The 23,574-nt window shown below is 40.8% G+C and overlaps 4 protein-coding genes across 4 annotated transcripts; 2 read left to right on the top strand and 2 right to left on the bottom strand.

The window, feature by feature from the left end:
* The first annotated feature begins 124 nt into the window (after positions 1-124).
* Positions 125-3,013, top strand: LOC129744297 (uncharacterized). Its single transcript, XM_055736760.1, has 4 exons — positions 125-225; positions 296-905; positions 1,005-1,394; positions 1,451-3,013. Exons 1-4 carry the CDS (start codon positions 212-214, stop codon positions 2,666-2,668), a joined length of 2,232 nt encoding a protein of 743 aa, XP_055592735.1. The 5' UTR covers positions 125-211; the 3' UTR covers positions 2,669-3,013.
* Positions 3,004-5,229, bottom strand: LOC129744310 (uncharacterized). Its single transcript, XM_055736785.1, has 4 exons — positions 5,069-5,229; positions 4,470-4,898; positions 3,831-4,386; positions 3,004-3,767 (listed from the first exon to the last, which is right to left on the bottom strand). Exons 2-4 carry the CDS (start codon positions 4,678-4,680, stop codon positions 3,287-3,289), a joined length of 1,248 nt encoding a protein of 415 aa, XP_055592760.1. The 5' UTR covers positions 4,681-4,898; positions 5,069-5,229; the 3' UTR covers positions 3,004-3,286.
* Positions 5,230-6,101: 872 nt separating this feature from the next.
* Positions 6,102-21,471, top strand: LOC129744284 (kelch-like ECH-associated protein 1B). The gene is made up of 5 exons (XM_055736735.1): positions 6,102-6,259; positions 18,123-18,510; positions 18,581-18,838; positions 18,896-19,578; positions 19,694-21,471. Exons 2-5 carry the CDS (start codon positions 18,175-18,177, stop codon positions 21,000-21,002), a joined length of 2,586 nt encoding a protein of 861 aa, XP_055592710.1. The 5' UTR covers positions 6,102-6,259; positions 18,123-18,174; the 3' UTR covers positions 21,003-21,471.
* A 324-nt stretch (positions 21,472-21,795) lies between these two features.
* LOC129744290 (28S ribosomal protein S11, mitochondrial) lies at positions 21,796-22,804 on the bottom strand. Its single transcript, XM_055736747.1, has 4 exons — positions 22,481-22,804; positions 22,177-22,408; positions 22,046-22,111; positions 21,796-21,984 (listed from the first exon to the last, which is right to left on the bottom strand). The coding sequence occupies exons 1-4, from the start codon at positions 22,666-22,668 to the stop codon at positions 21,877-21,879; spliced, it is 594 nt and encodes a 197-aa protein (XP_055592722.1). The 5' UTR covers positions 22,669-22,804; the 3' UTR covers positions 21,796-21,876.
* Positions 22,805-23,574: the final 770 nt, after the last annotated feature.

Below are 23,574 nucleotides of genomic sequence, written 5' to 3'. Positions count from 1 at the left end.
AATTTATTGGATTTTTTATAGCTTCTACTGGTTTTATCAATAGCGTTTAATAAACCCTGTACATTTAAAATTATTAGATCAATCTGATATATTCTATAGCCCGATTCCGTTCAGTGTAGAATAAAAAAAAAGTAACAATCAAATCAAAATTTGATTGAAGTGGTCCAAAATTCGAAAAACAAAAACAGGTACCTACTGCTTGCTGAACACTATGGAATCTTCCAGGTAAGCAATGGTGATAAATCGAAAAGTTATTTTTTAATGCAATATGATTTTCCAATAAAATCATCTATAGGGAAAACATACAGTTGTATGCTTCCGGCAATCAAGAGGACCATATCTGCAGGCTGTGCTTCGAACGGGCCTACAAACTTTCATCGGTTTTTCCGTACGGAGACAATCCCGATAACGAACTATTCCGCCAAATCAGGGACTTGGCTAAAGTAGATCTAGATCATCTGCTGGACCCAGAATGCTGCATTTGTTCCCGGTGTGTAAAGAGCCTATCGGAGTTTTCATATTTTCAAAGGCAAAGCATGCAGAACGATCGAATCCTCCAGGGGCTTCGAAGCAGACAGCATATCGACGACACGAAGGACAATATACTAGTTCCAGTCGAAAGTGTCATCAAAGCTGGCAGCGAAGAATCGGCGAGTGAAGCGGATCCATTCGAGAATTTCGATAGTGTATCGAATTCTTCCGAATTGACGCAACCGGACAGACGGGTTAACGTCAAGCACAAAAGAAGATACACTAGTTTTGATGTTGGGAGTACTAGTAGTAGCTCGGATGAAGATTACAAACCGACCCCCAGACGAAGATCCCGTACTGCTAAAATCAAGAATACCTCGAAACAACATAGGAACAGCAAATCAGATAACTATCCAGAGGTTAAGGAGAATGAAGTAGGTATATAAGTTAAGTTAAGATTGGAGGCATTTAATTTTCAATTGTATATGTTTGATTGAAATTTTTAAACTGAACTGAACTATAATACGTTCTAGCCAAAGTCGAGCGAAAACTTCAAAGTATATACCTCTGGACATGGCAGTAAGAACATCGTGTTAGGTGGCAATCGCTATCGCAAAACTAAAGTCATCGACAGGGAGGATTCGCGCTGTATTTGGTGGCGTTGTGTGGAGCCCATCTGCAGTGCCAGAGTCTACACCAATGGCTGCGAAAGTGGGAAAGTCTATTGGCAGGAGCTTAATAATAAACATGTTCACGAGCCGGACAATGTGGATGAGTTGATGGATCAGAAAATAAATTACATCGACGAGATTCCCGATATTGAATCGAATGATGAGGGTTATCCCATAGTGATGCCACGGTCACCCAATCGAGAAGAAATTGTTCTGTTTGGAAATCATCAACATCATTTGCTGTTGGAAAGGGTAAACATGCTAATGATTCTTTTTATAAGCTGAATACATATTGAAAACTGTTTTAGGAAGATGGAACAAAAATTTATGGTTGCACTTTGAGATCTTGCCGCTCCACGTTATATTTGTGGAATGATTCAAATTGGAAAGCTTACTGTGGTTCCAGTTCCGACTTTAAGGAAATATTTTTCAATCCAGAACCTAAAACAAATAAGGTTCTTGCCTTCGATGGACACTTTTACTCAAACGGCATGCGTAAATCCATAAACAGTGACTGCTTCAAATGGTACTGCCTTTTGTTTAAATCTCTGAACTGCTCGGCTAAACTTTACACCACTAAACAGAATGAGGTCATGTGTTTGAAAAATCCACAAAAATCTATCCACAACCACGCCAAGGACGCTTACAAACTAGATTCCACGTTAAAAATTACAAAGGCTACGAAAGGCGACTCTCCAGTAATCTCCAGCGATTATCATGTGGCAAAAACATCTCATAATGTAGATTTTATAATTTTCGAAGGGATTCGTTTCACAATCATGCTTTCCAAACCGAATGGAACCAAGTCTTGCATTTGTCGGGAGTCCAATACTTGTAGAGCGGAAATCCTGCTGCTACCAGATGGAACGATCAAGAAGTACATATACCAATACGTTCACGATCATCCGCTTCCCGAACGACAGAAGAGTATCGAGGAGTTCGACTTTTTGATCGAAACAAAAAACGTGGAACAATTTGGACAACTATTCCGCTCTTATAAAGGTTATATGTTCAAGCGCAAAAACCGTCGGAACGACAGCTTTTATTACCGGTGCAACTTTAAACAGTGTCCGGTTTCGTTCTCAACCGATGGCAACTTTAGCTACGTTAAAGAAAATCCCGAGAAGCAACACATCCATGATCTGGTGGACGAACGACAGCGACGGAAACAGTTGCACGCCACCGAAGGCACTCGAGATTACCGTATAGAGAACAGTGAAGAAGGCTACCCCAATTTGGTTTTTGCGGGTTACCAGTACTGTCACTTTTACCACCACAAGGAAGGCTGGCGAGTTTGGCGCTGCTTTTCTGGCATCCGATGTCGATCGACGCTGTTCCAGAGTGTGGACGATGGAACAGTGTTTAATGCCGAACAAGTTGAACACAATCATGACGGACGGATTCATGTTGAAAAATTGCGCAATCAGATGAAAAGAGGCAACGCTGGGCACAGTGACGATGAAGATGACGGAAAAGGATCGAATAGTTCCGATTGCCACGATAGTGCTGAATTCGATTCAGCATAAAATAAAAATGGAATAGTTTTTTTTTTTTTTTGAAAGTTTATTGTTTTCCGTTTGAAAATTGACTCTAGCTTGCGAAAAGAAAAGAAAACAAAGATCTTCTGGCAGGACTAGAACGTTTTTCCGGAATTGGGCCCTATGCACTTCCAAGAATGCTGCCTAATAGGAATGGAAAAAATGTATATTGGAATGATGATTGGAAGCTTTCGGTGCTAAGGCCATTAAAACGATTCATAAAAAAGCTCATTCCTTATTAAGTGGTTAATTTGATTTGATTTTGTTTTTAACAGAATGTGCAAGGATTTCGGTACTTACAAAAACAGAATAAACCATTTTTATTTTCATAAACACTTGGGATTTCATTCATGTAATATATTTTCTTATTTCACAAACGTTTTTAAAATCAGGATTTTTCTTAAAAGAGGCTATGTACAGATGCAATTCAGGCGTTTAACAGTACTGAGATAGCTTTGCTATAAAACTCAACGAAAGGAAACTTGGGATTGAAAGTGTTTTGCTAATCAGCTTTGAACCGAACAATATACCGCGATATATATTTATAAATAGGTAAAACGAAAGGATACGATGAAAGGCGCCTGATGATCGGTTCCATATCACGTTCTAGTTGGTGGAATTACTGTCGGTTAGGATAATCGTGGGCATCATGATTAAGAATATCGTTGTTGTCACGATGAGTCCGATGGTGGAGTTGAGGTTAAACAGATGCCCATACTGAAAGCGACAGTACCAACAATATGCTATGGTAGCCGATAGAATGAACGTTCCGATGTAGATAAAATACGATCCTAGACGATTTCTCCAAGTACTTTCACCGCCGATTTGTTGATCGTTACCATTTCCCGCAACGCCATTACCAAAACCACCTACTCCGTTCGGTGCGTCGTTGCCACCAAGAATGCCACCCGTTCCGACCAGCTCTCCGGATCCCGTCTGGGGCTTCGGGTTATGTATCAGACAGTGAACGACACAGTTATCGAACAAACCACAAGCGGCTAAGGTTTTTGTGTCCGGTTGTAACACGTGGCCATTGAACACCAGGCGGACTAACTTCTTGGCAGCCAGTTCAATGGAAAAATTCCGTCTAAAAACGAATGAATAGGTATTAGTTAGTCTGGAAAATTTGCCTTAAAAAATCTGTACATACTTTTTAAAGTCCCCAATGCCTTCGTTTAAATTCCCTTCTACGAGTTTGGAATCATCGTTGAGAAACTTCAACTTGATTCGGATTTGTTTGGACTCTAAGGTATCCTTAGTTTTGTCCGATCCTTCGGCGAGCTGCCCATCAATGGTATCCGTAGTTGATGTGATATTCGGGGCATTTTTCCGCTGTCGAACACCCTCGGCAACATCGTTCTGTTCTTCCTTCGTTACTGGCTGAACCGGCGCAAGCGTGTCGTCCAAATCCTGGTCCATTTGACGGATGATTTCCTCTGGACCTGGGTCGATTTCTTCGTTCAAACTACTGCGAGTCGTGAGTCTCGACACGCCACTCGGGCCTCCTGATGCCGATGAAGATACTCCGGAAGTGCTCGGGTAAGCTTCCGAATCGCTGAGATCCAGTCCGGTGGCCGATTCCGACGCCTCCGTCAGAATCGATTGGGTGATGTTGTCAATCGACGACGCTATGCTATCATTCTCCAGGTCCAGCTCTTCCGTTTCAGTCACATTGGATATGTTCGACTGTTGCGATGAGCTACGAACTATAATAGGTAAAAAATAGTGACATATTGATAAAAGATTTTTTTTTAATTTGATATCAATCATTAGCTTGAACTCTTCTTACGGATATTTATTGTAACTGGCTGCTGGGCGATCCGATTCAGATGGTGGAGATTGTTCTCGATGACTAGAACGGCGGCCTGTGATTGGGGACGATCCTCGCGGACGTAAGTCGAACGCCAGCCCAAATAGATGACGATGATGGCCAATAGAGCAATGGTCCACTGGTCCAGCAGTTCGTCCGAATCGGTTAGAAAGGGCAATAGGCTAAACATTTTTTCATCGATTTATAAAGCAACTTGGCCAATGATTATCCAGACAAATCGAGTGTTGGATTGTAAGATTTATCCCAAGTGATTTTCTTCCAACGCGTATTGCCGACGTCAACCTATCCCTTTTCCTGTTTAATTAGTGATTATTGACTTTTTGGTTGCGGTACAAATTTGTTTGCTGCTGCGCTGAGGTCACCTTGCAAATTGTTTGGCAGGACATTCTGTAGTAATCGATGCATGTAATTTGCAATTCCATTCACATCAGAATAGAAAAGAATTGTGGTTAATTGTATTGCCTGGATTGTTCTGTTTTATTATGAATAAATTTAGATTTTTTTTCTATCAACCTGAAAGGTCAAGTGAAAATAACAATAACAAATGTGGTACTTACATAATTTCATACTGAACTGTCTGCTAGTACTATTTACTAAATGCGATGAATGGTAAATTCAACAGGGTACCCAATTAGAAGTAATAGTTTTATAACTATTAAAAAATTGTTTAAAATTTTGTGAAAAGAACAAAGATGTTTTACTTCTACTGACGTATGTGTTTTTGTATTTTTTTCATTGTTTTCTTCGTTGCAAATGTCATGAAGTTCAGAAAATCACAGTTGATTTTTTCTATTGGTAACCACATTTATTGCAAAAGTGGCTCATGTCGAATATGGTTCATTTTAAACTTTTAATAATTAAAAGTTTAAAATGAACCATATTCGACATGAGCCAAATAATCAATGAGTGTAAATAAGCATCTCCAGAATAATTATTATTCTGGAGATGCTTATTTACACTCTCTACGTTTGAAGTCCTATATTATATTCTTTCCTTTAAAAGCAGGGAGAGATCCTAAATCATCGTATAAACATTCACTGAACGCATATACTCTCATATAAAATGTGTTTTTTTTTTCTCGATAAATTCTCTATAAAGAATGCAAGGAATAGCCGATGGGCGCGCTCGCAATCCCGGTATACAATTTAAATTTTAATTCCCATATGTTAAACAGAGAATCCAATAGGCTTCCCTATAATACCACTCAGATTAGCTGTCATTCTTATGGAAATAAAAAAAAAAAGCAAAAGAGCAAGAGCTTAAGCCACTTAAGCTTTATTTTTTTTAGCAGGTCTTATCCCAACCTATATACACATCTTTCCACCACATTGGCCTTATCCCAATACATAAGAAAATAGTGTAAATTTAAACCCGGTATTCGCAGCAAAGCTCTAAGCGTGTACTTGATAGATGCTACCAAAAAATGTCAAATCCATCAGCTGTTTCAAGCATCTCTTCTTTCTGATGTCATTCGTTTGGCAATTTTCTTTTCACTTTTTCGCACATTCGCGCTGTCATCGCTACCAATAATTCGTATTTCTCTTTTGCGCTGCGTTCCGTCATGCGAGAAAGATGAGTGCCCATCTCGCTCACAAGCAGCCAGTTCGATATTTTCAGTGTCGCGAAAAAGTTGTAAACACAGTGCTCCTCGCAGATAAATTAGGCTGTTTTATTTTAATCCTTCGTTGGATTTTGTCCAATCACCACACCCTGTTCATCCCGAGCTTGCCGCCGATCCGATAGCAAAAGTAAGTGGATAACTTTGTCCAGCTATGTATGTTAAATTTGAATATGAATGGTATTCACGAAAAAGGAAACCTGGTTTGTGCGTTTTGCTCAAGTGGTGCGCAATGTTGCAAATTTTTAGCACTTCTGAGCTAATCCAGCATGAGCAAGATGTCGGAAGTGAAATGACCCAGTTTGAAAATGTTATGTAAAATAGAGAAGAGATAAATTAAGCTGTTTCTGGCAAGATTAAAGCGAAAACTCGTATCTCCACACGCAGTTACTTGCTTATGAGTCGGCAGTATCGTTGGGTAAATAACCGAGACGAGGAAACAAAGTTTGGTCAGTGAGATCTTGGAAACACAACCTACTTCCCGATAATATGGAAGCTCGTTCCTGATATACGTGACCAAAATAAGAGCAGACCAGTAAACATTGGGGAAAATGTACAGGTACTACAACGGGAATATTCAATCATCACGATGATACATCATTTTCGTTGGTTATTTTTTTGTCGCTCTTCTCTGACGCAGTCACCCGTTTTGTAATAAATAAACGAGAAGGAACGAGAATACCTTTTCCGCGTAGGGTAACAGCCCTTGTTGCTAACCCCGAGCCGGGGGTTAATTTTTTCTCTTACGATGACACGTACAAAACCAAAGCATAATTTAAGGACTTCACCAAAAGTGGACTGTTTATGGCTACGGTCTTCACTACAGGCTCTTTCGTTTGCTGCAACGAGTTACTAACTGGTCTGCCTTTTTTTTTTCGAAAGACTGAAACAGCCTCAAGAGTCTACAGAGCAACAAGACTCGTAGCAGCAACAAAGTCTATTGTTTATGCAAAAAAAAAACCGTCCAATGAAGATGCTTCCTCAGTAGACAAAATTCAGTTTTTTGGTTTTATTTTTGACACTTTATTTTAAAAGTGACTTTTCCTTTTTTTTTTAATTTTATAAACTGTTCCATTTATGTTGTATTTTTCTCGAGATTCCTTGTTCATGTAACAATCCGTCAGAATGTGCTGCTGGGCTTATTTGATGGACATATTTGGTCCAGAATGGTTTTTTGGAATGATTGCATGGTTTAAGTGCCATCGATGTTACAATTACCAAGTCATATGACAGGTTTTATGGATCGTACAGCGTTTTGAGCTGGAACTCTGGAGTCAAAAGATGATGTAGAGCTGTTGCGTGCAATATTTCCACATTTGTCTGCTTCTTAATTGCCGTGTCCCGGCACCCAAGTGAAAATAGTACAAGTACAAAGTTGTGAGAAACAAATATTCGCGAAAAATTAAAGAAGCTAAAAACCAGTCTATCCAAGATGAGCTGGAGAGACGCAAATGTAATGGAAAAAAAACTGTGAAAAACAATAAAAAGGTTGATGAAGTCAAATGGTACCAGGACAGATTCGGGCTCTTTCAACGGAGTTAAAGTCACTGACGAAAAAAAAATAACAGAGAGGTTCAGTGACTTCTTTATTGACAGCGTCATGGAAATTCAAAACAGCATTCCGGCAAGCTCTAATGGCTACGTAGATCAGAGTATTTACAACAGTGGAGAATTTTATACATTCGAAATTATCACTAGTCAAGATTTTGACGAAATAGTAAACGATATGAAACCCACAGCTGATATCGAAAATGTCTCCCTTAATTTTTTTTAAGAATTCATTGCGGTATTAGCCAATCCGTTGAGAACTGTTATAAACACGAAAAGTGTTCTAGAGTAGTTCCCATAGAAAAACAGAAAAATGCACAAAAGACGACGTTTTATCGTCTATAAACATGTTAGAAATTAAAAAAAAGGTGCTAGAATTAGCAGTAAAACAGTAAAAATGCTCTATTGAATATGAAGACTTATTGATTGCTGAACAATCTGGCTTCGGGAAGCAGCATTCAACTGTATCTGTAGTTAGCTTGATACTTCGAAATTGGAAGATTAATATTGAAAACGGAATAGTGGCTGTGTTTCTAGACCTCAAGAGAGCATTTGAAACTATTGACCAGTTACTGCTGTTAGAAGTTGTTAAAGTTAGAGTCTTTTTAGCCGTCACCACCAGGGTGACAGAAACAAAAAAAAAAAAAAAGTTAGAGTCTTAGTAAACAGTTGAATAGATGTTTCTAGTATGTTCATCATAACAACCATAGTAACTTGTTACTTTGTTACTACTGTAAACAGGGTCTGGCCTATAAATAGGAACGAATTGTATTTTATAAGTTAGTTCATAATAAACCGTTAACCTGAAAACATCAAAACTCTTTAGAAGTGTTGGTAAAAATTGGCATCAATGGTACGGTTCTAAGCTGTTCAAAAATTATATGAAGAACAAAATGCAACAAACAAAATATGGTTCATCTTACTCGCGATACAGAGAATATAACCTATAGGAGTTCCCCAAGGGAGTGTGCAAATAGCTTGCAGATGATTCAGTCCCCTATTGGAGTGGAAATGAGTTGGAACTCGTTGTACAAGAAGCAAATGCTGATTTAAAAAATATTGCAAATTTTCAAAAACACAGAAAATTATGTCTAAATCTTGATAAAACCAACTGGATGATTATTGAAAATCGAAAAATAGGAGTAAGTCCTACAAGTTATCAATCGAGGGTTGTGACTTGTGAGATCGAAAGGCTTCGTCAAGTCAAATACCTAGCTCACATAGACTACACAATAAAAAAAAATTGCCGTAAAATATGGTGTACTTTGTAGATTAAGTAGATATATGACTTTCTGGTCGAAAATAATCTACGTTAAATCTGTTATTATGCCACACTTCGACTACTGCGCTACAATTTTACTTCATGCATCTGATACATAAATAAAGCGCCTGCAAAGAATTCAAAATAAGATCATGCGAGTAGTGATACGAAGTAATCGATACACACCAAGTACATTAATGCTCGACATACCTCAATGTTTGTCAGTGAAACAGAGAATTGTGTATAACAGTTTGATTTTTATGTTCAAAATGAAAAACGGGAGATTACCGGCTTACTTAATGGACGGCTTTTAAGAAACGAGTATTACAACGCGTTAAACAGACAATTTGAAAAAAAAATGACTGGTCCTAAAAATATGAACCTTTTTAGGATCATAGGCTAGTGATGAAGATCTGATGAAACACCATATATAAAACTGTACGATGATGGACATACGCAGGAGTTAGACAAACAAGTCGTACGGAATCTATCAAATTGCAAACAAAATAATCCATAGGACAAACTGTCCTTCCCACTTCTAAAGAAGCGTATGGTGTAGAGGAAGAACCCAAATGGGCCTGTGAGACCATCACAAAAAAAATCGAATTTCATTGCTGAGCCGGTCAAAATCAAAGTGTTTTGATTTCTGTTCGCTTCTTGAGCAGCAGCATTCGAAGCATACGCTTCAACCGAGAAAATGGTGCATTCACTTGATAGAGCACAGCTGATTTTCCTTGGCGATATGTAAATTCTATATATGTTCATGGCCTAAGTATCTGTTGGTTATGTAACTTCGGAAGGATAACTGATCGATGACTACCTGCCTGATGCTCTTTCGTAGAGTTTTGTCGATTTTCGGCTTTTTATCGTACCATAAACGGTCAGATAAACTGGTTAGATGTTTGGTACAACTAAGTTGGTGATTGACTGGAAAATATGCCTAGATCTATCGATAACAGATGAACACCGGTCGATACCTTTCTCAACTAATCGAATTCCTAGTTATGTAACACGTTCGTCGCCAAGCGTTACCCGCTCCAAAAATGTCCAAATTTGCAAAGCCAAACTTCAACAGGAAACATAGTTTCGGTTCCAAATTTCGGCTAGCTTGCTTCATTCAGCATCACGTATGTATTTTTGACATTCCGCAAATTGACTGTACACAATCAACAATCAACATGGAAGCCCAAAGAAGGGAACAAATCTGCACAGTTTTTTTTTGGAAAATCCATTGTGGTCTGCATCTAGCTAGCTAAACAGCTCAAATTGCCGCGTTATCAAAATGGTATAAGATCATATTGACCACGATTCGGAAGCCTCAAGCCAATCGTCGGAGTGGAACTGTCGATCGGAAACTGCTTGGTAAGATTTTGAAGACGATTAGGAGGAATTCCAATCTGTCGGACCGTGAATTGGCCAGAAAATCCGGTGCTGCCCTTAGTACCGTGAAGAGAATTCGACTCCGAGAAGCGATCAAGTCGTATTGAGCTAGCCAACAGCCAAATCGGACCATAAAACAGAATAGTGTGGCCAAAATCCGTGCTTGGAAGCTATACTGAACAAGTTCGACGAGTGTCTTCTGATGGACTATGAAACCTATGTTAGTAGAAGCCGAAATGGTAAGCAATCAGATTCAGATTATGGTCATGATCTTAAAAAAAAAACTCAAAAAATATATCCTTATGTGCAACGTATAGCTTCTAACTTAAGCTTTCGGACACTAAGTTAAATTTTGTCTTAGCATTCCGTAGCTAATCTAGGTACATTTTTTTTTCCTAAGCATGTTTTTCGAATTTTTTTCTTAGACTTTTAATAACGTAAAACTGAAGCGTTTTAGGTGAAAAGGTCCGGGAAACATATTTGAGTTACATTTCAAGGTTTTCAAAACTACAAAACAAAATTTTGTAAAAATCGGTTAAAAAACAAGAGAGATATATTACGGTTTTAGTCAGGAGTGTCGTCAAATTGACACTCCAGGGACTGTAAAGGGTACAAATTTCAGGGGCGGATAAGGGTTAAGACTGGCAGGAAAAACATAATCGAATCAACCAAAAATACAGCAACTGCCAGGCTAGCTTTCCATCCTAATGCGTATAATACACAAAGTGGGGCGATGAGTTGCACATTCCTCAAGCGCTACAACTTCGGATGGAAGATATATTTCAGTCGTGCGTTAGAAATGTCGCTACTTGGTCGCAAGTAATCTTGTACAAAGCCACGCGTCGTTTCCAATCGTTTCGAGCAAGTTATGTGCGAACAATTTGCGTGTGTTTAAAACCGTGACGTTGCTCACTGCCACCACCCACCAAGTGGTGATATTTATTTGAACGCATTGGCCAGGGCGAGTTGCTTTTATATAGGAACGATTTGAAACTATAGAACAATGCCTAGATTAATCTTATCGGGTAATAACTGTTCTAGTATTTGAATTTTTTTTTGGTCGTTCTGTTAGTAAAATATAACTGTCGAATTAGCAAAACATGTTGCTTCTTATGGCATCATCATGACTAGCAAGATTGGTTTTTGTAGCCTCGGGGGTGTAAAACCCGTAATCATAATGGCACCTCCGTAAAGTGACGCGAATGACCTAGTAGGGAGCAATCTTCGAAAATCTTCAAGATTGCTATTACGTTTGATACACCTACTAGTAAACCTAATAAGAAATAACGCGACAGCAACGAGGGATTGAATTGAGATGATTGATTAACAGGAAATATGTATGTGCTTGGTGTATACCCACTCTCACTCCACAGAAGATAATTTTCGAGAATGTTGCGTTTGTTTATTGCAGTTCTGTACAACGACACAAAGTACATATTAAAAATTGATAGCTTTTTTCCCTAACATATTTATAGAAAAGCAAATTATCTGATAATTTTTACTATCTAACTGACCCCCAATCAGTGTATGCATATCGTCAGCTCGTATCAAAACACCCACCAGAACAAATTATAACTATAAACAGTCATCGTAATCGTAACGTACAAGTCCAGCTGTAAAGTGGACTGCGACATTTTAAACACTCCACCAACACTGTAGACGTATACCGTACCTACATGAAGAACTTCAGCCGGTGTCTTCAAATTACAGTCTTGTTTGTATAAATTTTTCCCCTTCTCCCAGAACCTCGCCGAGTCTCTGCACGATCCAAGTGTGACAATAATCTTATCATCATGTGGAGCGGTTTCCCCAAAGCTCAACTCGACGAAGCCACGAAAAGGTGCTTAGTCATTCTGACACGACGAGAGCGCGCGCGAATTGTCTACAAACAGACAAACAGAGCCAGTGCGTTGGACCTTCATTTGTCGTGGCTCAGCTGTAGGTAGAACCGGCTTAGGTATATTAGCGAAACAAGCGTCACGCCGCTCGCTCGCCGGACAACTTCAATCAGCGATAAATTTTCTCCAACTTCCATTGAAATGCGACTTAATAAACACCCAATCGGATTTTGCATCGGATTGATTATGACGCATTGTTTTTTGTTTATTGTATAAAAATTAACAGTTCAAATTTAGATCCTAATGGTAACTTAATTATAGGTTACAAATAAAAATTTACATATATCTATATGGTTCTTGACTTGATTAATACGTTTCTACGGAAAACATTTCTGGGAACGCCAAAGTCAAAGAACTCCGAAAAACGATTAAAGGTTTTTAAGATACCTATAAGAGCCATGTGGTTTATCTATAGGTGGGGACAACAAGAGTACCCTTGCACGAGTGTGAGAATCAGTTTTTTCAATGTTTTGATTGCTACGTCACAATCGTTCATGAGCATCTCGACGTTGAAGTCGCCATTCATCGACGACATGCAATGTTTCATGTGATATGAAAAATCACAATCAAAGCACCCTTTTATTTACGCTTTTTCTTCCTGACGCTCAATACGGCGACGCTATGAGTTCTAAATAATAAACAACTTTATTTGCGTCCCAAACATTCCTTCTAAAATGTTTCTATGGCTACATTTGGACGCCTAATACTTGACTCCATGAAGGCGTCGCGTTACGTCACAATCGTTCATAAACAACTGTATGGATACAACGAACTAATACTAAAGTTTTTGTTTGTCCCCACCTATAGATTAACCACATAGCTATAAGAGCACTGTTAGATCCATAGTTATTCAGCCGAGCGGGAACGTAGAGTTGCAAATTCTGGTTTCTCGCGGTCGCACGTTGAGAGGAATAGCTTCCAGCTGTAAACGGCAGTCAATTCTCGATGTAGATCCGCAACGACCGTAGCAAGTGTAGCGCTTCTTCGGACTTGAAGCGTGTCCAAGTCTTTCAGGCGGTAACGATTTTCATAACTGGGTCAACGAAAAGGATCTTGCCAGTTCAGGTGTCGAAGGGCCTATCGCATGAAGCGCCGCGGGATAGCCCCGATTCGTTTAGCTCCATTCTGGTAGAAAAGGCACCAGAGAGCAGAAGTATACCCAAGAACGTAACGGACTTCACTTCAATATAGGCTTTTTATGCGCAGTACACATCTTTAAATTCCTTTGCCACGCCAAACAAGAAACAAGATTTCTAGAGACTTTGAGTACAACGTAGTTCGTGTGAGTCTTAAACTCAACAGTTGATCGAGAATAACACCGAGCGGCATAAAGAGGGTGCTGCTTGCGAGAAAAAGGTATGATCGAGCATTTACTGCGATTTGTTGTCGCACCAGTCAGCAAAAATTTTGAACTGTCGATGTCGTCTTTACCATTTATAGTGTGTTACAGTTTCAAATCATCGGCTTAAGCGTGTTTTAGGCCATCGAGAAGCGAGAGAACATCATTAAAATAGATAACAAAAATTATTGGTCCTAGATGGCTGCCTTGCGGCACTCCGGAAGCGCCAAGAAACTGTCTCGAGAAAGATTCCCCAGAATGAACGGATAACCGCGAGAGCAATCTCGTGGTTAATTTTATCAAATGCAGCAGACAAATACCTATGTATAAATAGCATCGGTTTGGGCCCTCATGGCATAGCTTTCTTGTACAAAAGATATGAACGTCAGTAAGTTTGTGGTTGATCGTTTAGGCATGAACCACGGTAATTGTGAATATCTTTCTTATCTCCCCTTTTGTAAACAGGAAACATATATGCTTCTTACCACAAGACGGGAAAGATTGCGCGTCCAGTGATACTTGAAAGATGCGCCTGATAGGTGTTAGCAGATGAGGCATAAACCGTTTCATAAAAGTAGCTGTATTATAAAGGGCTTACCGTAGACGAAGCTACGAAATAAATAATGCTCGAAAATTTTAAATTTGAGTTTACTTTATAGTTTTTGCAACATTTTTACCCACATTTTCATTCAGATTCTATTGCACTTACGGCATCCTCCATGAAGGCGCTGCAGCGCACTGAGTGGCCACGAAGCTTTTCATCCTCCGCCTTGGTGTGGGCAAACCTCCTCTCGCCGCCTCCGGCATCATGCCACTGATGGTTTTACCGCTGGTGCGACGACCGCGGATGCAGTGATTACTCCACTGCCGATGGTAGTGAATGGCCAAATGCCACAGTTGATTAAACCACTGCAGGTGCAGTGCGAGATTGCGGCCGGAGCTGTCGATGATGTTGAGTGGCTAGTCACCACAATTGGTACTACGACTGCAGGCGCCGTAGAAACGAATCTAGATGATGGTGCTGAATGGCTGAATACCACCGTTGATGTTCCCACTGCGGGCCGATGACGGGGTGTTACCACTTGCCACCTTTCCTCCTGCGAATGTAGCGAGAGATTTGCAGCAAGAGCTGCCGGTGATGTTGAGTGGCTGGTCACCACAATTGGTACTACGCCTGCGGGCACCGTAGACTATGATGTTGTCACCGCGGGCGCGTTCTAGCCGAGACGAGGCAGGCAGTTGTAGCCGAGACTCCCGGTGATGTTAAATGGCTAATTACCACCTTTGATGTTGCCAGCGCGGGCGCGTTGTGGCAGAGGCGAGGCAAGCAGTTGCAGCCGAGACTTCCGGTGATGTTGAATGGCTAATTGCCACCTTTCCTCCTGCGAATGTAGCGGGAATCGACGAAAATTTCGTCCCCGAGGCGAAGGTGCTTGAAGATGGGATAAAAAAAAAGGCCGCCTGTGTTGAATATAAGGCGTTTGTTAAAGGAAAAGGTTGCAGGCTTTTTTCCGAAAGTGGCGTCTTACCTGAGCGACCCTCTTGTTCTTTTTTTCCGAAGCCTTGAGCTTCCTTCTTGTTCGAATTCACCCTTTTAGGTGGGTGTGAGAACACCTAGAGGCCGATTAGTTTAACAGGGTGTCTCACCTTTCAGTGGGGCTCTGCCCTGTTAGCTTTTTCCGCGAGCACGTGACGCGTGGCTAGTATGCGCCTTTTCGGAGCTAAAGCGAAACATACCTTTTTCTTTCAGTTTCGTGCTGGGAAGCTGTCGTATCCTCTACGGGTTTCCTCGGATTTTTCCCGTTCAAAACACTGCCGCGCTACACTTCGCTCTCGTGGCGATCTTTTTTCTTCGTACCCGGAAATGATAATGACATTTCCCGGGTTTTCCACCTCACGCTAAACTCGTGTATTTTACACGCCGTGTATTTTGTCGTTTGTTTGGGTAAATTTTAACGACACGCTATGAATTATCAACATGGGGATGGGTTTTTTGGTTGCCAAATTATCGTATCATATCATTTAGGACTAGAATCAACTTATATTAACTTCAATTGTAACAGCTGGTATCCCATCCGGGCCCTTAGAAGTAGAGTAGTTGAGTATGGCTGTTGCTATCAAGATGGCTGCATCGTCGACGAGAATACTATTTAGAGAAGAGCCTAGAGGTGAAACATTACTCACAGCCCTGGTCAGTTGTTCTGCAGGAATTGACCTGCTTGTGAAAATGTTCGAAAATTTCTCAGCGAACAGTTTGCAGATTCCAGGGTCAGTGCTAGCAATATCGCCGTCCAGGTACATGTGGCCCGGAAGTCCGGATTCTTTTCGCTGGTTTTTGACATACTTCCAGAACGACTACGGACTGTTCTTGAAATATCGCTGGCAGGTGCGATAGTATCAGAGAAATCTAGTTCATCTTTTCAATTGGTAGAGAGAGATAGCTACAAAGTCGGCATTCTTGAAATCATGTTAGAAGGATCCCGTTTTATCTGCGAGAGCATCATCGGAAACATCGAGTGAGATTACTAAGGCGGGGTGATGTGAGATAGTAAACGACCGTTTTCATTTTCGATATTGTTGATTTGACGCAGTCGCTGTACTTAAGCTATCTAATGCCGTATTTTTTTTTACTCTGGTGGTCCACTAGTTGTGCACTAAGTGCTGTCAAAGCGTTTTTTTTTCATACGAAGATGACAGCAGTTAGTGCACCACTGGTTTTCTCCAAGATAAAAACAAATACGGCATAAGAAGATGTTGGAGGATGCCGAAAACGAAAAACGTATGGAATCCGGAAACAGAAAACCACTTCGCGAAGAACGCCATTTCAAGCCGGGCAGGTTGAAATCACCAGTTACGAGTATATTATCTTCGGGAGAGCACACAGAGATAATTTTAGTGAGGCAGCGCGAGAAAGATTCGGCTAACACCTGGTCTCCGGAGCGATCGGGAATCACGTACACTTCAGAAAAGGGTTAGGCTTAAAAGCGGCACGTTATCCAAACAAACGGGAAAATTGTGCCAAATTTCACAGCAAGTAAGTAACACTCCATGACCGGTTGAATTTTTGCTGTTTTGGTGTCGCATCGGAAGACTGCATTGTCTGGACTAATAATCTGAATGGAAAGCGTGTGGTCGTTCAGCCATATTTCAGTGAAGGCAACGATGTCATAGCTGGAGCATGATGTAGCAAGCAGGTAATCGACAACACACGAATTTACGACGCCGGCATTCTGATAGAGGAAACTGATGGAGTCAGAGGATCAGGGTGCAAGACGAGAACGACAATCACAGGAAAAACAGAATGGTGTGAAGAGGTAGTACCACCTGCAGAAGCTCTGCAGCGTGCAGAGTTGATAAAATTACGGGTTGTATAGAGATGCCTCGATGCAGCTGTAGGATAGCTTGGAAAGCGGCCGGTAGACCCAAATGTCGACTTTTGGATGGATCAAAAACATAGTGAGGGGGATTTCTTCATGACGCAGTTCCTAACTGGTTACGGACGTTTCATGGAATACTAACAGTGGTCTCTGCCCAACCAGCGGTGAATAGTCGAGACGCCGGAGCACCTGATGTTCTGCTGTCCAATATTTGAAGAGGTACGCACGAACATGCCTGCCGTCTGTGCAGAGGATATGCGAAAATGCCAATACTTGGCACGTGGTCAACGACAAGTACACTCGGATTATGACGGGTACATTCGGATCATGACTATCATGAGAAGTTGGAACCAGCACCAGTCCACGACCGGTGTAGATTGACTCCATCGTTGGAATGCAACCGAACATAGCAGTAGCACCCGTGGTCTCAGAGTATCAAACAGTGGAGAAGCGGTGACTCACCGGAATGCAGTCCGTAAATAGCTTTACCACCTGGGTAATCGACTAATAAAAAAAAGTCGAAACAATAAAACAGTCCCGATCGTATGCTTTGATAGGCTCTAATCCAGGATAAGTGACTCTCGATTGGCACACGACGGAGAAAGCCGCGGTGCCGAAAACCTTATTTTATTTCGTCAAAAGCTCAACATGACTAGGATTTGTAACATGTTGGTTGTCCGGTTCGAAATTCAACTTTCAACCATTCTTCATCGATTCCACTATATGTTACAAATACTAGTTATGTTGAGTTATTGGCGAAATAAGATTCCGTTCACGTTCATTTTCAGAACTGTAAATGAGCCTTAATATAGCCTGTTCCCACTAGCAATCACAAGAAATATTTCACTCGCTCATTTTATGATACCCACATCCACAATTGTTATCAATTCGGTAGAAAGCGGACTTCGAAATGTGTACCAAACATAAGCGATTTGACTCAATTCCTTAGAATTTTCTTGATAACAGTTATAATATAGGCATTGTAATCTTGTCTTTCATTTACTAAAACAAAAGAAGGGGTATCTATCACCGTAAAACCAACTCTGTGGTATAATGAGGTCATTGACATTTATGTGATTTGCTGGATATTTATACGGTTAAATGAACTATGGGATGCTTCTTTTGAAGAAATGTACAAATCTACAATCTCTTATCTTAAAATTTCAATGTTTCATGCAATTTTTCCACAGACATCGGCGCTGGAGGAGCAATCGGAGAGCACACCACTCTAGGGAGAGGCTTATGGAAACCGCAGCAGATTTCTTCAATGAACATCCGGGCGATCCGGACGGTCCCGGTGGTTTGGGTGGTGGATTGGTCGACGACGGCTCCACGACGACACGAACTCGCGAAGAGCTGGGCGACATGACATTTTTCATGTCCAACTACGCCAAGGAAGCCTTGAAGATGATGTTCATGATGCGTTCGCACCACATGCTAACGGATGTCACGTTGGAGGTTGAACAGGAAACGTTCCAAGCCCACAAAGTGGTTCTGTCGGCAGCGAGTCCCTACTTTAAAGCCATGTTCACCGGTGGGCTAAAGGAGTGCGAAATGTCTCGGGTGAAGCTGCAGGGGGTTAGTATGGATAAAGAAAGTTATGTTGCTTTAATTAAGGGTTTAAATGTTGATAATCAATCTTTTCTAGGTGTGTCCTACGGCGATGGCTCGAATTTTGTTTTTCATGTACACTGGGCATATCCGGGTGACGGAGGTGACCGTTTGCCAGTTGCTTCCAGCCGCTACAATGTTCCAGGTTCCGAACGTGATAGAAGCGTGTTGCGCTTTTCTGGAACGGCAACTTGATGCCACGAATGCGATAGGAATTGCAAACTTTGCCGAACAACACGGTTGTGAAGCTTTGAAACAGAAGGCCAACCAATTCATCGAGCGCAATTTTACTAAAGTGAGTTTCTTGAATCGAATTTAGTAAAAAATACATAAATTTAAAATTTCTTTTTAGATCTGCCAGGAAGAAGAGTTTCTGGAACTATCTGTGATACAGTTGATTGCGCTTATCCGAAAGGACGAACTAAATGTGCAGGGCGAGCGAGACGTTTACGATGCTGTGCTTAAGTGGGTCAAGTATGACGAAGACAACCGGTACCCGAAAATGGAGCACATTTTGTATGCCGTCCGGTGTCAGCTGTTGCCACCTAACTTTCTCAAAGAACAAATGAAGACGTGCCAAGTGCTACGTCGAGCGCCAGCCTGTCGGGAGTATTTAGCCAAAATCTTCGACGATCTTACTTTGCACAAAAAGCCGCAAGTGAAGGAACGCAAACCAAACACGACTCGTATGATTTTTGTGGCCGGTGGATATTTTCATTACTCGCTGGACATGCTCGAAGGCTACAATGTGGATGACAAGGTGTGGATAAAGCTACCCAAGTTGACGGTTCCTCGTTCAGGGCTGGGGGCAGCCTTCTTGAAAGGGACGTTCTATGCTGTAGGTGGAAGGAACAATTCGCCTGGATCATCGTACGATTCCGATTGGGTTGACCGGTACAATCCTATTTCGGAAACGTGGCGTCCCTGTTCACCCATGTCGGTACCCAGAAATCGAGTGGGTGTGGCCGTCATGGATGAGCTCCTATATGCCATAGGAGGCTCAGCAGGATCGGAATATCACAACACAGTAGAATAGTGAGTATTAGGTAGCACTAGTTGAGGCAAAATTTGAATTTAAATTGGAATTTGTAATAAATACTAAAATGATTTGAAATTTTGAATGTCAAATTAATCATCTACCTCCTTTCAGCTATGACCCGGACCTGGATAGATGGAGCTTGATCAAACCCATGCATTCCAAACGACTGGGCGTAGGCGTTGCCGTCGTCAATCGGCTGCTGTACGCCATCGGAGGGTTCGATGGACGCGAGCGACTGGCTTCGGTCGAATGTTATCACCCAGAAAACAACGAGTGGATGCTGTTGCCGCCGATGAAGTACGGCCGTTCGGGTGCGGGCGTTGCAGCACTCCATCAGTACATCTATGTGGTCGGCGGATTCGATGGTACACGGCAGTTGGATTCGGTCGAGCGTTACGATACCGAGGCCCAGCAATGGGAACTGGTGGCGCCAGTTCGAATTGCCAGAAGTGCATTGACGTTAACCGTGCTTGATGGAAAACTGTACGCCATGGGTGGCTACGATGGTCAGAACTTTTTGGCCATCGTCGAGGTTTACGATCCAACAACAAACGCTTGGGAGGAAGGGACTCCACTTACTTCGGGACGGAGTGGCCATGCTTCTGCGGTTATTTATACGCCTTCCTGTAGAACAAGTTACACGGAAATTCAAAATATAGGAGAGACCAAAGGCCACCAGGAGAAGGATCCCGACAACGGAAGTGATTTTTTCGGTAGTCAGCGTATGGAATGTGAAGCGTCAAGCTCTCGAAGTTTAAATTCAAATGGAGGAAATAACGTAGGAGGTTATCGCAGTCACTGTGAAATCATAGACGACCCTATGTTCCTACAAGAAAACAATGTGCATGGTGATAAGGAGCTAATGCAGGCTATGGCCGTCAATGTAAACCAGTCATGTTCCGATATGGATCAAACAGATAGTGGAAGTGAGACGAGCGGTTGTGCCTATGCTATCGAAACCGATTCTAGTCATTGCGATGAGTGTGAAGATGACGGTGATGGGTCAATTTCTTTAGACCAACCTCTGCCGCCTTTAATTCCCTTGCACTGCGTCTTGCCAGTCAAGAAAGATCTCAAGTTCACAGACACATGTATAACATTATCCAGAGCCCAATGTAAAGCTAAACGAAAAGCCTCTAACGGTTGGAACGAAGAAAATTGCCCTTTGATTCGTCTGAAGCGACAAATTACTTGCTTCGTATCGTCTATCGTTTCACCATCTCAATCAAACCATTGCCTTACTGGTGCTGTAGATACTCGAGAATTGCAGGAGCAAGCGCCGTCAACATCTTCAAATTCGCTACCATGTAGCAACATTTGTTCAGATTCAGAGAATTCAGAAACCACTACTAGCCAGCAGCAAGCCGACAGCACCAAGTGTTTTCTCTCGAGTTGGCAACATACAAGGCGAAGCTCTTGATACGTTACTGCTTTAGACAATAGTTTACTATTAACATTCTTGCCAAGACAAGCAAGTAAAAACAAAAGGCCAATTTGCATTCAAAAATAGAATTCCTTTATCAGGCGCAAATTTGAACCGAAACATTCCTCCAATTGGTAATTACAGTAATTGAATGCACGGTAGTTAGTACGAATTTACTAAAAAAAAAAACAAGAAAAAGTCGTCGAATTAGTGATAGACATTAAAAGTTGAAACACAATCAGAAGAACTAATCTTATACTATGTATAAGTTTAGTTTGTTTTGCAGCACTTGTACTAATTGTGTGTAACCAATTTTAATGACTTATTCAGAACCTGAGAGTTTTATCGAAATAGTGGCTCTCAACTGTAAAAATATTTTTCTTCGATAAGTTTTATTCTTTCTTTTGTTGTGTTTACGCGTTAGGAAGGTCAGAAATTATAAAAATATATTGTAAATAAAACTATGGTACAGCATTTGAATCAAATCTATGTCCATTTTATATCACAAAAACTTCGAAGATTTGTATTGATAGACAATCCCGAAGTCTTGATCAGTTCAAATATCTACTGTTTTTTTAGTGCCCATATTATCATATTATGTATTATCATGTCACATTTAAAAGTAACATCATTCGAAGTACGACCACCAATAGTCTTACACAACAACTGTGGAAATGTATATTTCACAATAAATTGAAGACTCGAAACTCAAAATTCTTCCATTAAGAACCCATTTTTCAAAAAAAAAAATGTTCAAAGGCTTTCGAATTGACTCAGAAAACGATAGAAATCTGGTAATGGAAACCGAGTTTCACTATCAAACAAATGAAAAACTAATGGAAACGTAAAACGTTACAAAATACCATTCCGTTTATAGCTTGCGTTGTTTCCGGGGTCGGGGAGGATTCCACGATACTCTAGTTGCATCCGTAATAGAAACTATGTTCATACCGGCCATTTCTAATCCCTTAATGGCAGACTGCAAAATAAAAATGTTTCTTAATTTGATTTTTTTTTTGAGGATTTTAACCAGATTTTACCATTCGACCAGGCCCAAGACCTCGTACTGTTACACGGACCGTTTTGTAGCCTCTCTCGATTGCTTTCTGTAACAAAAAATATGCGTTCAAGGAAGGTATTATAACGCAAATCAACCGAATGTGTAACTCACACTGCTAATACTAATGGCTGTTGCCTGAGCTGCGATGTTCGTTCCTTTGCGGGTGTTTTTAAAACCCTCGATACCGCAGGATCGGATGAACTGGGGCGTCCCTTTGGGGTCACAGATTGTTATGATGGTGTTGTTAGGTGACACACGAATGTTGCAAATCGGTATCTCGTTGAATGGAACCCCATTGAACAGCGCGGTGGGGGTGTTTGCATCCGGGAAGAAACGATCACGCCTGGGTGTTAACAAATAGTTTATAAACAAGTAGGTACATATTTAAAAAAAACATAAGTTGTTTTAAACTTACTTGTTGATTAGGGTATCGATATCAACGGATCGTTCGCCGACAGTGCCTTCGTCCTTGTCGGGCATCGAAGCCAGCATGGCTTTCCGATCTTCCACCTTGAACAGAGCGGCACTTTGGTGAATGGTGCGGCGACCGACTACCGACCGGAAGATACCGACCAAAGAGGCCGCCAACTGTGGCACTGACATCGTCGATCTCACTTCTACGCTAATGAAAGCTTGTTGGAGAACCGAAATTCCGGATTAAATCGGAATTTAAACCTGATGGAGAGGCTCCGGCCTTTACGCAACAATGTGAACACAAACTGCACGAGCAAAACACGGGAGCTGTCAAAACGAAACAAAATCGGACCGATATACGCAAACAACAAAAATAACGAATTTTATGCATGTATTTTTTATCCTTAAACCCTTTTGAAAACTTTTGATTAATTTTTAAAAACAAACAAAACAGTTCGTATTCGATTTTGTGACTACAGGCTACAGGTCATGCGGTTCATTCGAGGATATCATTTTTAACCTTTTTAACATGCATCTGAGGAGAAAAGGTTTAATATCTTTAATTTTTCAACAGATGAAAAACAAAACATACAAGTGGAAGTTTAAGGTTTTATGTGAATATAAATATAAATAACAAAACAAAAATTAAAATGAATGGGAAATAACTTCAAATTCCAAAATTGCTTGTTAGATTTCGAGTTAGGCTATAGTTTCACGTTAATTTTTATGGGCTTTCAATTCAAAGAGCCAATTGAAATTTTTCAGGTTTAATTTAAATTTAAAATTTGAACATATTTACATCAATTCATAAACATCAACATTCAAAATGTATGCATGTCCACGAGGATATTGCCCAAACCCTCAACACTCTTTGTGGACAAGTTAATTTCAAAAACTCTCCCATCATAAGTTGTCCAAGTGTTACACCCTCTTTATTATCTATCAATTTGTAAACGACGAAAATTTCTTTTTATAAACGGGTTGGAGTTGAGCGGTTTTTAAGGGATTTCTGCTAAATTTGGCTGAATGAAATTCCAAACTGTTTGTTACCGATAAGTTTTTTTTTTGTAACATCTTTATTTGGCTCATACCTTT

The sequence above is a fragment of the Uranotaenia lowii genome, chromosome 1 (genome assembly GCF_029784155.1).
Source record: "Uranotaenia lowii strain MFRU-FL chromosome 1, ASM2978415v1, whole genome shotgun sequence".
NCBI classification, from domain to species: domain Eukaryota; kingdom Metazoa; phylum Arthropoda; class Insecta; order Diptera; family Culicidae; genus Uranotaenia; species Uranotaenia lowii.
Note: the sequence above shows the minus strand (reverse complement) of the source record. Positions and strands in the feature narration are given on the sequence as shown.

What these genes read in the sequence shown, in the direction of transcription:
- LOC129744284 (XM_055736735.1), top strand. Translation starts at nt 18,175, where the DNA reads ATGGAAACCGCAGCAGATTTCTTCAATGAACATCCGGGCGATCCGGAC. An exon ending in CTCGGGTGAAGCTGCAGGGG is followed by an intron (nt 18,511 to 18,580) that starts GTTAGTATGGAT and finishes AATCTTTTCTAG; the next exon opens with GTGTGTCCTACGGCGATGGC. An exon ending in TCGAGCGCAATTTTACTAAA is followed by an intron (nt 18,839 to 18,895) that starts GTGAGTTTCTTG and finishes ATTTCTTTTTAG; the next exon opens with ATCTGCCAGGAAGAAGAGTT.
- LOC129744310 (XM_055736785.1), bottom strand. Translation starts at nt 4,680, where the DNA reads ATGTTTAGCCTATTGCCCTTTCTAACCGATTCGGACGAACTGCTGGAC. An exon ending in GCCAGTTACAATAAATATCC is followed by an intron (nt 4,387 to 4,469) that starts GTAAGAAGAGTT and finishes TACCTATTATAG; the next exon opens with TTCGTAGCTCATCGCAACAG. An exon ending in GGCATTGGGGACTTTAAAAA is followed by an intron (nt 3,768 to 3,830) that starts GTATGTACAGAT and finishes ATTCGTTTTTAG; the next exon opens with ACGGAATTTTTCCATTGAAC.
- LOC129744297 (XM_055736760.1), top strand. An exon ending in CAGAGGTTAAGGAGAATGAA is followed by an intron (nt 906 to 1,004) that starts GTAGGTATATAA and finishes AATACGTTCTAG; the next exon opens with CCAAAGTCGAGCGAAAACTT. An exon ending in ATCATTTGCTGTTGGAAAGG is followed by an intron (nt 1,395 to 1,450) that starts GTAAACATGCTA and finishes AAACTGTTTTAG; the next exon opens with GAAGATGGAACAAAAATTTA.
- LOC129744290 (XM_055736747.1), bottom strand. Translation starts at nt 22,668, where the DNA reads ATGTCAGTGCCACAGTTGGCGGCCTCTTTGGTCGGTATCTTCCGGTCG. An exon ending in ATCGATACCCTAATCAACAA is followed by an intron (nt 22,409 to 22,480) that starts GTAAGTTTAAAA and finishes GTTAACACCCAG; the next exon opens with GCGTGATCGTTTCTTCCCGG. An exon ending in GTCTTGGGCCTGGTCGAATG is followed by an intron (nt 21,985 to 22,045) that starts GTAAAATCTGGT and finishes TTTATTTTGCAG; the next exon opens with TCTGCCATTAAGGGATTAGA.